The 12,942-nt window shown below is 38.7% G+C and overlaps 1 protein-coding gene across 2 annotated transcripts in view; it reads left to right on the plus strand.

The window, feature by feature from the left end:
• LOC127572324 (ubiquilin-1-like) overlaps positions 1–12,865 on the plus strand; it is a 35,261-nt gene extending 22,396 nt beyond the window's left edge. The window contains exons 4-11 of one of the 2 annotated variants that reach the window (XM_052019433.1): positions 178–440; positions 978–1,136; positions 3,555–3,744; positions 4,432–4,577; positions 5,271–5,354; positions 8,839–8,954; positions 10,526–10,664; positions 11,849–12,865. In XM_052019433.1, the coding sequence (XP_051875393.1) occupies positions 178–440; positions 978–1,136; positions 3,555–3,744; positions 4,432–4,577; positions 5,271–5,354; positions 8,839–8,954; positions 10,526–10,664; positions 11,849–12,007 (1,256 nt within the window). In that variant the 3' untranslated portion in view covers positions 12,008–12,865. Of the gene's footprint in view, positions 1–177; positions 441–977; positions 1,137–3,554; positions 3,745–4,428; positions 4,578–5,270; positions 5,355–8,838; positions 8,955–10,525; positions 10,665–11,848 lie in introns of both variants that reach the window. The other variant, XM_052019432.1, reaches the window with a different exon arrangement.
• Positions 12,866–12,942: the final 77 nt, after the last annotated feature.

Here is a 12,942-nt window from a genome sequence, read left to right on the forward strand (position 1 = left end):
AGCTTTCAGTGAAGAAATAATGTTATTAACAGTTTCCTTTCAATCCTTGAGATCTGAGGCAAAGGATGGAACCCATAATGTTTAAAACAAGTTGGCCATGAAATAATTTGTTTTGACTTACTTGCATGAAGCATTTGATATGGTCTAATCCAGTAATCATAATATCTTATGCTACAGGTGGATTAGGAGGACTCGCAGGTTTGAGCAGTTTGGGATTAAATTCATCCAGTTTCATGGAGTTACAAAATCAGATGCAACGTCAGTTAATGTCAAATCCAGAGATGATGTCTCAGATCATGGAAAATCCATTTGTGCAAAACATGCTGTCAAACCCAGAGATGATGAGACAGTTAATTGTGACAAATCCACAGATGCAGCAGTTGATTCAGCGAAACCCAGAGATCAGTCACATGCTCAATAACCCAGACATTATGAGACAGGTAAGTTGAGAAAGAACAAGTCAACAGAGCAGATTTCACCCCCCCCCCCCTCCAGTTTATATAGATAGATTCTTGTGGATATGGGGAGTCTGAGGTGGGGTATGGCAGGAAGTGATTAAAATTGCCTCCTCAAGATGTCACTGAATTGAGTTTCTGCATGAAAGTCTAGTATTCCTATAGGGAGAGAGTTAGGGGTGGGTGGGCAGGCTTGATAGCTGAATCGGCATCTTCTCATTTTTCAGTTTTTAAGCCTGTGGTTTAATGCGATGATTGCTTTTTGATTACTTGTTTTCAAATGTTTTTTGAACTTTTGGTAGCATAAAAGGTCTCTGTTCAGTAAGTGACGTACAGCCAAAACCTTCTAAATTAGTGTTTTATTTAATCCCATTATTTAATATCAACATAATTTTAGATTAAACTAAATTCTGTGCATAAGAGCTTCACTTGTCTTTTTTATTTCCTGACTTGAATGGTATTGGGTGTATTATTGTTGTCTGCCTGGTTAATTTAAAATAAATATCTTAACTTTTAAACTAGACTCTGGAGCTTGCTCGAAACCCAGCTATGATGCAGGAAATGATGCGGAATCAAGACCGGGCACTAAGCAACCTAGAAAGTATACCAGGTGGTTATAATGCCTTGAGGCGCATGTACACTGACATCCAGGAGCCAATGTTGAATGCTGCCCAAGAACAGGTAATTAGGCAGTAATCTTCAATTCTAGAATCATTTGCCACAGAAATGGGCCCTTCAGCCCACCATTTTCATGCCGAACATCAAGTACCCATCTATACTGATCACATTTACCACCACCTGCTCCTTAGCCTTCTAAGCCTTGGCAATTCAAGTACTTGTCTGAATAGTTACTGTTGCAAGAGTCTCTGCCTCCATCACCTCCTCAGGCAGTGTGCTCTAGTTGATTCCAGCCATCCTCTAGATGAAAATATTCTCTTCAGATTCCTTCTAAATCTCGTAACCCTTACCTCAAACCTCTAGTTTTAGAACCTTTACTTTGGGGATAAGCTTTCTACTATCCCCTCTCCCTTTGCCCCTCAAAATTTTGTATACCTCTATCAGTCTGCCTCCCCTCCCTCCTGCCCCCGCCACCAAGCCACCTCATCTCGAAGGGAAAGAAATCAGCCTATCGAGTCCTTCCTAATAACTGAAAATTTCCATCCTAGGCAACATTCGTGTGACTCTCTTCTGCACCCTGTCCAGTGTAATTATGTCCTTCCTATAATGTGGTGACCAGAATTCTACACAATATTGAAGCTGTGGCCTAATCAATGTTCTGTAAAATGGTACCATAATCTCCCTGCTCTTATATTCTATGCCCCATCTAATGAACATAAGGATCCCATATGCTGCCTTCACCTGTGCTACTACCTTCAGGGATCCTTGGACGTATGTCAAGGTCTTCCTGTTCCTCAAAACTTTCTAGGGTCCCACCATTCAGTCTGCATGTCCTACCCTTATTAGTTGTCCCAAATTGCATTGTCTCACATTTATCAGGATTAGGTTCAATTCTGTCATTGCTCTGCCTATCTTACCAACTGATTTACCATTGTTCTGTATCTTATGACTATCCTTCTCACTATCAACAATGCCAATTTTTTTTGTATAATCCTGTATTGTTTAAGCGAAGAATATTTTTAGTTTTGTAAAGGCACTTGCTGTCAAACATATTTCACTGTACTATTGGAAACTAACCAGATTTTTAGAATTTTTAGAATACTTCTGTATAGCATGGATTAAAGGATTTACAGTGGAATCTGGAAGCTGTTAATTTGTTTATTACAATGTAAATCCATTAAAAACTTTCAATGTCACTTACTGTTGCACATTTTATTATTTTAATTACAGGTTCAATTTTTAATCACATTTAATTTATTAAGGTCTTTGTCCCTTGTTATTTGTCTTCTGAGATGAATTTTATCTGCATTTACTTTGGTTGACATTCATATACAGACATATTCCAGCAAATGAAGATTACATGGAGTCATCAGATTATTATACACACTAAAATGTTTACAATGTAGTTTCAGTGAAGTTCAGAGATTTTATTCCTGGACATGCTTGCTTCATGATTATATAAAAGATGAGTTCACTCTTCGGAAATGAACAAATTTAATCTGAATTCTAAATCTCAAAACTAATCGTTCATTATAACTGACACTTGCTCAAAGATCCCTGGTTCTGTTCACTTGTGGTTTTGTTGCATTTAGTTTCTCCTACTAGTGCCTGTTCAGTTATTCCCTCATGTAGAAATACTGGAGTGTAATAACCCCTCTCTACTTTTCTGTATGAAACGATACTTGTATGTGTCGAGTGTGGTTTTATTTGCACATTCTGTTTTCTGAACCCCAGCTCACTTTATGGTAGTCTTAAATCAGATTGTGGATGTTAAATTGCACAGTAGGTTAAACATTAGCTTTTCACCTCTTGGAGTCTGGTTCTTATTTAGTGTAGAATGTGCCATGTTTAGGTCATCTTAACTGTGGTCCTAGCACAAAACTATCCAAAAATTGGCACCTCATTGGGAAGCATTCTTTGTGGGGATCTAGAAGAGAGTGCTATACTAGCTACAATGCACCTGCCAGGGACTTCTGATACCTAGGTTGCTTTTTTTAAATATCATGGGGTCCATAACCAAATTCTACCATCTTTCTTCTCCAAAGCTTTGAATTTTTCTTTAAAAACAAAATTACCCAATCTGCATTTTATCACGAGTCTTTGCACAGAATTAGGAACATATTTCAAAGGAGAAAATGAAGTTTTGCCACTTGGTGTCCTTGGATTGATATAAATTTCTAGGCACCTTTTGTGTTTTTCATTTAAAGAATGGATTGGAATAGGAGATGCTGTTGTCAGAACGAGTGGAAAAACTAGTTCTCAGGTTCTTTAAAACTTTCAAATTTTAACATAGATGGACTTGTACATGAGAAGTTAATTTAAATCTTTAAGCTCAGTTTTCACTTCATAAATTTGGCATATGATGATCTATAGGTGTTAGAAGAATCCCAGATCATTAGATGGGGAATAGGGGCACAAATTATTTCTGTTGGTGGGGGCTATTGAATATTTTGTGCTAGTATTATTTCATTTTCACTGCAGTTTGGAGGCAACCCCTTTGCATCTTTGGTGAATAATCCTGATGCAGGCAATCAGCCATCACGGATGGAGAATAGAGACCCCCTGCCCAATCCATGGGCTCCGCCATCAAGTACACAGGTGCCTACAAGTACAACCACAAGTGGAAGTACCAATCAGTTCACAACGCCAGGTCTGGGAGCTGGTTTGGGAGGTAAGGATCCCTTTTGGTCATGGTTTAAGAGCTTTTCAGAATATAAACATCACTTAATTCAGTAGTTACATCAAAAATGTAGACTTCTTTCCATTAGGAGATTTATCTCATGGAATGCCAGATGCTAAATGAAGATACATCCAGTAAAATAGTAGAATTAAGCTTTTGGTTAAATGTTTGTGTTCGGGAAAGAAATACTTGATCAATGTGAGCAGTGTCTGAAATTGAATAATATCTTTCCATTATCTGTAATATTTTGGTGCTTCCCAAGAAGAGCTTATGCTGGCACAAAATAGCTTTATTTACTATTTTTTAACAAAAGTTGCTAATTCCTTTTATGTATCACCCATTGCAATGTCTTGTGCGTTGTCACAGAATGATAAGGCAACAAGAGGTGTCGAGTGGAAACCTGGTTTGTCTTGAAGAGATGTGGTCAAATGTTGGCACTTTCAGCTACTTTTCTGTATTCCCTAGTAGGGAGATTTTCCTTTTTATTTTCTTTCCCTTTATTTTTTCCTCATTTTTGTTTGTTTTTAATCCAATTTATTTTCTTTTTTTGCTTTATCTTCCCACAACTCCTCCTGTGGTAGAAGGGGAGTAGGACCTTAGTGCCATGAGCAATTTACTGCAGTGTTAATCTCCAATTTGTGTTTGTGAAATCTTATTCTAATCATTTTTCCACAGCAGGATCTGGTATGTTCAACACACCGGGTATGCAAAGCTTATTGCAGCAGATCACAGAGAACCCACAGCTAATGCAGAATATGCTCTCAGCACCTTATATGAGGAGTATAATGCAATCTCTAAGTCAGAACCCTGACCTTGCAGCACAGGTACAAACCTGCTATTTCATATCATTGGTTTCCCTTAACTGTATCAAACTTGATTTTAAGAAAGAAATGGGGTGAAATATTTTGAGGGTTACAAGTCTCTAGAACTCTCCTTCCTCAAAGGGTGATGAAAGTGGAGTCTTTGAAAATTGAAGGTGGGTAGATTCAGTTGAAAGATTACTGCAAGTAGAATGTAAAGCAGAATCGAGGTTACAGATCAGATTACCTATGAGAGGCCAAGTGGCCTATCTATGCTCCAAATATGTATGTTTGTATGCAAGGCATTTGAATATGGCAATTAAGTGCATGGGTAGTGTTAATTGTGAGGGATTAATGTTTAGTGACATTAATTGAATAGAATACAATTGTTCAGATATTTTCAACAGAGAAGTACTTCATCTGCTATAAATTTAAATATTATAACTGATCAATGATATTTTTACTACAAATGCAATGGGATTTTTATCAATTGGAGGGAAATGGTTAAATTGAGATTATTGCTATCAAAGTTCCATTGTAGTAGGAGTTTTAAAAACTTAAATAGTTGGAATAACATGACTACAGCTGAAAATATTGACTGAAAATGTACAGATTACAGAGTATTTCAACTTCTTTATGAATAAAATATATTTTGAAATGAAAACACCAGCATCCATTCTTTCAAAGAAAACCAATGGAAGCTCTTGCATATTTCAGATCATGCTGAACAATCCTTTGTTTGCGGGAAACCCTCAGTTGCAAGATCAAATGAGGCAGCAGATTCCAAACTTTCTGCAGCAGGTGAGTTTTTTGTTTCTACATACTTTTTAAAAGGAGATTTGCTGCTTGAAAGAGAGAGTGGGAGGGTTGAATGTTTTCTGTTTGAGTAACAGTTTTGCAATCTAAAATACATTATGTGAATTCTCCAGGATAAAATCTAATGTGACATGTCCATAATTAAGATCAGGAACTACTCCAGTGTGAATTAATCTTCTCTATGAGAATTAAATCTGTTGCTATTGGCAATTTTTTGGTTTTTTTCATGTTTTAAGGACACTTGACTTGTCAAAGAGGTATACAGAATGAAAATGGGCCCTTCGGCCCAACTCGTCCATGCTGACCAAGTTGTCTACCTGAACTAGTCCCACTTGGCCCATATCCCTCTAAACTTTGCTATCCATGTATCTGTCATTTAAACATTGTAATTTTACCCACCTTTAGCACTTCCTCTGGCTGCTTGTTCCATATACCCATCACCCTCTGTGTGGAAAATTTTGCCCCTCAGGTACTCTTTAAATCTTTCCTGTCTCACCTTAAACTTGTGCCCTCTAGATTTAGACTTCCCTACCCTGGGAAAAAGACTGTGACCATTTGCCTTACCTATGCCCGTCGTGATTTTGTATATCTCTAAGGTCACCCCTCAGCCTCCTGGGGAAAAAGCCCCAGCCTATCCAGTCTCTCCTTGTAACATGAGCCCTCCAGTCCTAGTAACATCCTTGTGAATCTTATCCATCTTAATGAAATCCTTCCTATAGCTAGGCAACCAGAACTGCGCACAATGCTCCAGGTGCAGTCTCACCAACGTCTTGTACAGCTGTAACATGACATCTCAACTCCTTTACTCATTGCCCTGACTGATGAAGGCAAGTGTGCCAAATGCCTTCTTCACCGCACTGTCTATCTGTGTTACTGCTTTCAGAGAACCATGTACTTGTACCCCTAAATCTCTGCTCTACAACACTCTCCAGAGCCCTGCCATTTTCTTGTTCAAGTTCCCGAAAATTGCAACACTTCACTCTTATCCAAATTAAATTCCTTGTCCCACTTCCCCAGTTGATCTAAATCCTGTTGTAATCTTAGATAACTTTTTTTACTATCCACCATATCACCACTTTTGGTGTCATCCACAAACTTAGTAACCATACCAAACACATTCCTATTTAAATCATTAATGTCGATGACAAGCAATGGTCGACCCAGTACCAATTCCCGTGGCACACCATTGGTCACAGGCCAGCAATCTAAAAAAACAACCCTCCACTACCACTCTCTGACTCCCACCACTAAGCCTATGTTGTATTCAGTTGGCTAGCTCACCCTGGATCCTATGTGATCTAACCTTCCAGACCAGCCTATCGTATGGGGTCTTACTAAAGTCCATGGAGACAACATCCATCACCCAGCCTTTGTCAATCTTCTTGGTCAGCTCTTCAAAAAAAAACTCAATTATATTCGTGAGACACAATCTCCCACGCACAAACCATGCTGACTACCCCTAATTAGTCCTTGCCTTTCCAAATGTAGGTAGATCCTGTCTCTCAATCTCTAGTAACTTTCCTACCACTGATGTTAGGCTCACCAGCCTGTAGTTCACTTGCTTGTCTCTGCAGCCCTTCTTAAATAAAGGAACAACATTAGCCACCCTCCAGTCTTCCTGTACCTCACCCGTAGCTAATGATGATACAGATATCTCTGTCAGGGCCCGAGCAATTTGTTCCCTGATTTCCCTCAATGTCCTAGGATACAATTGGTTAGGCCCTGGGGATTTGTCCATCTTTATGTACTTTAAGACCACCAGCGCCTCTTTTGTAATGTGGATATGTTTCAAGACATCCTATTCTCTTCCCCAAAATCCCTAGCTTCCATGTCCTTTCCCATGGTAAATACAGACAACAAATATTCATTTAAGACCTTGTCCATTTCCTTTGGCTCCATATATAGATGACCACATTGATTCTTATGGGAACCTATTCTCTCCCTAGTTACCCTTTTAATATACTTATAAAATCTCTTGGGGTTCTTCTTTACCTTTTCTATCAAAACAATTTTGTCCTCTATTTGCCCTCCTGATTTCCCTCTTAAGTGTACTCCTACATCCCTTATACTCAAGGGATTTGCTTGATCCTTGTTGCCTGTACCTAACATTTACCTCATTCTTTGTCCTGACCAGAGCCTCAATACCCTTCATCAGCCCAGGTTTCCCTAATCCTGCCAGCCTTGCCCATCAGTCTAACAGGAAGATGTTGGCCCTGAACTCTCCCTATCTCATTTTTAAAAGCCTCCCACTTGCAAGACATCCCTTTACTTGCAAACACCCTCTCCCAATTAACCTTTGCAAGTTCCTGTCTAATGCCGTCAAAATTAGCTCTGCCCCAATTTAGGACTTTAACTTGTGGACCAGTTCTATCTATTTTCAATACTATTTTAAAATTAATAGCATTATGGTCCTCTGGTCCCAAAGTGCTTCCCTGCCCACCCCACCCCCCACCCTGGACATTTCAGTCACTTTCCCTGCCACCTTTCCCAACAGGAGCTCAAATATTGTCCCATCTCTAGCAGGGTCATCTACATATTGTATGAGAAAATTTTCCTGGACATGCTTAACAAATTCCACTTCATCCAAGCCCTTAGCACAATGGCACTCCCAGCCATTATTAGGGAATTTAAAATCGCCTCTTTTTTCAACCCTATTATTCGTACAGCTATCTGCTACCTCCCTACACTTGCGAGCTGCCCCCAGAAAACTATGCAAAGAGATGTATTTCACTGTGTGTTTTGATGTACATGTGACTAATAAAGATCTTGCATATTTGCTGCTCAAATTCCTGTTGACTATTCGGGGCCTATAGTACAATCCCATCAAAGTGCTCACCCCCTTCTTATTTCCAAGTTCTACCCATATAGCGTCACTGGGCGATCCCCCAGGAATATCCTGTCTAAGTACTGCCATGATGTTCTCCCTAATCAAAAAGGCAACTCCCCCTCCTGTCTTACCTCCACCTCTATCGCGCCTGTAGCATCTGTACCTCAGAACATTGAGCTGCCAGTCTTGCCCATCCCTCAACGATCCCATAAGCACATTAATTTGATCTGCTTCGGTTATGCCAGACCTGTGGCATTTCTTTAAATGTGGAGCAATTTCTTTAAATCCAGACTCTGCCCATTTCCATCTCCTGACTCTGTAATGACTTGCCAATTATCAGTAAAATCCAAATTTCATCTTTGGGAGCTTCTTTCAATTCTTCCTTAGTAATTACTGTTTGGCAGAGCAAGGATAAGGGTGGGTGGGGGAGTTGCAGTTTGTGGTAACTGATGTTTTATCCTTGGGTTTTGAAAGAATGCTGCAAGCCCAGGTTCTTGTGCAGAGAAGCTCAGCTGTTGATTCCACATTCATTCTTCTACCAGTGCTTCCTCATCATCTCAGTATTTTGATGTACTGTAGTCTCCAAAAGTACATGATCTAACAAATAACTAAAACGTGAGGACCATTTTCTTGTCATTCCAGATGCAGAACCCTGAAACATTGTCTGCCATGTCAAACCCAAGAGCTATGCAGGCTTTGTTACAGATTCAACAGGGTCTGCAAACCTTGTCTACTGAGGCTCCAGGTCTTCTACCAGGGTAAGAGTTTGATTCCAAAATTGGTTTTGTGCTGCTCAGTAGATTAAAAGTGAACATTTAGGTTTTAGATCTTTATGTGGCACTTCAATGCATGTATAACAGGGAAGTAGACCATTTGACTTAGAAGGTACATACCATTGTTTATGCTCCACAGAAGCCTGCTATCCTGCATCTAATCTCTTCAAAATTCATATTCATTTCCTCCTATTTCAACCAATACCAGGTAGAAGGCTATTTATCTTTAATATAGAAAACATTAGGAACAGGATCAGGCTCTACCACCCTTGAGGCTGTTTTATCATGCAGTGAGATCAAAGCAAATCCTTTACCTTGTCTGATTTCCCTCAGATTGCAAAAGATGTTGAATCTCAGCCTTAAGTATACTTAAAAGCTGAGGGCCCACAGCCCTCTGGCGGAAAGCATGATCCTGAATGAAGAAATTTCTTTCTAAGTGGCTGACCCCTTATCCTGAGATTTTCCCTCCACTTCCTCCTCACAGTAGATGTTAGGAGTATAAAACTCTGCAGCCAGACTAAACAACCTCTTAACATCTACTGTGTCAATTCTTTGCATAACTTTGTGTGTTTCACTAAGATCACCTCTCATTCTTATGAACTTCAGTTATTGAAAGCCAGTCACAACGAGTCCTCCTTCAGGGCATAATCCTTTTGGCCTCAGAATCAATCTGGTTAATTTACATGGCACATTTCCAAGTCGGTGATGCTCTTCCTATGGTTTAGGAATGAATTACACATGGTAATCCCAGTTGATTTGCCAACTGCCCACACCCCGTACAATTGCAGTAAATTCTTAACTTTTGTAGTCCAAACCCATGCAATTAAAGCCAGCCAGCAATGCCTTCCTCATTGCTTCCAGGAAGTGCTTTAAATGTTTTTGTATGGATAAGTGTAGTAAAAATGCTTTTTATGTTCAGAGGTAATTAAGAGCATATAAATTAGGAACAGGAATACGTACTCAGCCCATTAAGTCTGCTGTACTGTTTAATAAAATCATGGCCAATCTGATTGTAACCTCAGTTCCACAGTCCTGTCAACCCTAGATTACCTTCTCTGGTTAAAGAGTAGCTGTTGTTATTTCTTGATAAATCTTGAGAGCAAGAGTAAGCCAAGGTTGTCTATTTCCTTCACAAAGTGACCTAGATGTTCAGCCATTTCTGTGTTGCTTCAGAGAACTTTAACATGAATCTCTTAATAGTTACTTGAATATCGTTCAGCTGATGTTTTTTTTGCAAAACAGCCCTTGGCAGTTTTGCTCTTAGAACTCATCAAATCACTTGAGTTAAATTGCTGGTATTACACTTAAACTGTAACCACTTCTGCAATTTCATCAATATATAAGTTATTCAGAAAACTGGAGTGTATATTCTCTTCATGAAGAATTCGACAGTGATTACTGAAAATATAAGCATAAAGCTGGCATTGAATTCTAGACAGATTGCTTTTAGTTCAACTGTTGGAAATTTAATCGGTACTGTGAGATGAGCATAAATATCCTTCTGTCCATGTTGTCAGCAATCTTTTCATTCACATCTTTCATTTTTCTCTTTAAAGATATGGCAGTGGTATTGGAGGAATTGGCAGTGCTCCCCCCAGTACCAATGAAAATACAGGTGGCACAGGGGGAACTGATGCTGGACAACAGTATTTTGTGCAGCAGATGTTGCAGGCGTTGGCTGGATCAAACACGCAGGTAGTAGAAATTTAGTACATTATTCTGATGTAACAGGGAGGACACTAGACTGGGGAGTTATTGTGGCTGTGGTGTTGTACAAAATCCATCAGATGTTAAAACAGTCACAAATTTATGATCTTATGATCACCCCGATAACTTGGAAGCTCACTAGATTTCTCTGTTGCAATCCCAAGATATAGTCAGGAAATGTCTGGCTATTATTTGGGGCTTCCTTGTGACAACTTTAGTTACCACCAAGGTAAGTTTTGGAGATAAATAATGTTCACCATTTTAAAATACTATTAAAGTGATTTAATTGAAAATATATAGTTAATGTTTAAGATTTAATTATCTAGTGCATATACAGCTTTGGCCAAATCGGTTAGGTGATCATAGCTGAAGTGAGAAGATCATTGGTTCATTTTTTGGAACATGTATTCTTGGTATAAACAAAGAATGGTGTTTGGTGGAAAAAGAGAAGTCAGCCAATTGCTAAACCACCTTATCAAACTGCTGTTGCCTTTTTGTCACTACCTATAATGGATCTGTTAGGAGTGTTTTTCACTCTCCTGAATGAGTGGATCTCCAACAACACTTAAACTTGACACCATCCAGAACAGAAGAGGTCAGTTGATTGGTACACAATACACCCTCCCTAAATGGTCATTTTGGCTAGAGGTATATGCCATCCACATGATGCATTTATGCAAGCTGCCAAGGTATATTTGGCAGCAACTCCATACTCTGTGGTCTTTACCACCAATTACGACAAGGGCAGTAGGTGCCCAAAAGCACTGCACTCCACAAGTTCTTCTAATTTGGAAATATTGCTGATTCTTCAGTGCTAGGTCAAGATCCAGAACTTCCTAATAGCACGTGGGAATATCTTTACCACAAGAATTTGAGTGGTTCCAAACAATAGCTTGCTATCACTTTACAGGGCAGTTGGAATTTGGTCATTAAATGCTGGCATTGTAAGCAACACTCTCATTCTCCCATGAATAAATAAAAATTGTGTGCATGCGTATGTGCACATCCTTTGGTGGCTAAGGACTAAATTACCTCAATTGTAACTTTCTCTGATGTAAAATGGTCTATTAACACTCATTGTTGTGAATAATGGCTACTTGAAAATAAGCTTTTTATTTATTCCTGTTGACTTTTTGCCTCTCCCTTTGTTTTTACATGTCACTGTTGAACAGACTTTGACTCCAAATCCTGAAGTTCAGTTTCAGCAACAACTTGATCAGCTCAATGCAATGGGATTTCTGAACCGTGAAGCCAATCTTCAAGCCCTAATAGCAACTGGTGGAGATGTCAACGCTGCCATTGAGAGGCTACTGGGTTCTCAACCATCTTAGCAACCTTTTTGCAGCTTGCAAAGAAATTGTAATTTATTTTTGATATAACAGCAGTTAAATCTTAAAAGCTCTTTCCAGCTTGACTTTTGAGATTGGGTTGTAGTTGGAGATGAGATAATTGATGCATTATTATATGTGAATTCAGAGGCATTTGTACAGCACATGAGCCTTAGGATTTGATGGAAGATATTGCATGCATAACAATTTTCTTTGAGTTTGTAATTCTTAAGCAACCTAGTTCAGCATTTGAGTTCATGTGAATATTTTTTCTTTGGTCTGCCCTGAAAATCTGTTTAACCAGTAACTCTTGATAGCAATTTGTATAGAAAAAAAGACTTGCAAAAGATGCATCAGAAAGTGATCACAAGCTGCAATGTCTGACAACGAGTTGTGTATTGTGAACAAAGCATGCATTATGGCAAATAACATCCAAAAGACTAAATACAGATTACCACTGAATCTAATATTTATTATTTTGCTTTACATGCAAATAATGCCTAGAAATGTAGTGCATTACATATTATTTCACCAGAAAATATTCAAGTAACCTTTCTAGTCTTGTTGAATGCAATTGCAGTGGTTTTGAGCTTCCTAATTCTGGATGACTTCAAATCTTTGTGCAGCTTTAATGAGCACCTTATTCTAAACAGTGTACTTTGACTACAGCAGATCGGCTTTGGCCAGTAAAATTCTTGCATACTGTATGTGCGTTATAATTTGGGATGTCATTTCTTTTTACAGTGTCATGTGATATTAATCTAATTTCTCTGAACTGCCTTGTACAAAATATTTAACCTGTCAGTTTTTATCAGTAGTAATTAGTTATGCACATAGATCATTAAACCAATTAAAAATAAATTGTTGTCTTATTTTGAAAAACATCTACAGAAACCACTGGCTAATTCATTACAAAGACTTTTGGTCAAAAAGCCTGA

Source organism: Pristis pectinata, chromosome 7, assembly GCF_009764475.1.
Source record: "Pristis pectinata isolate sPriPec2 chromosome 7, sPriPec2.1.pri, whole genome shotgun sequence".
In the NCBI taxonomy this organism is placed as follows: Eukaryota; Metazoa; Chordata; class Chondrichthyes; order Rhinopristiformes; family Pristidae; genus Pristis; species Pristis pectinata.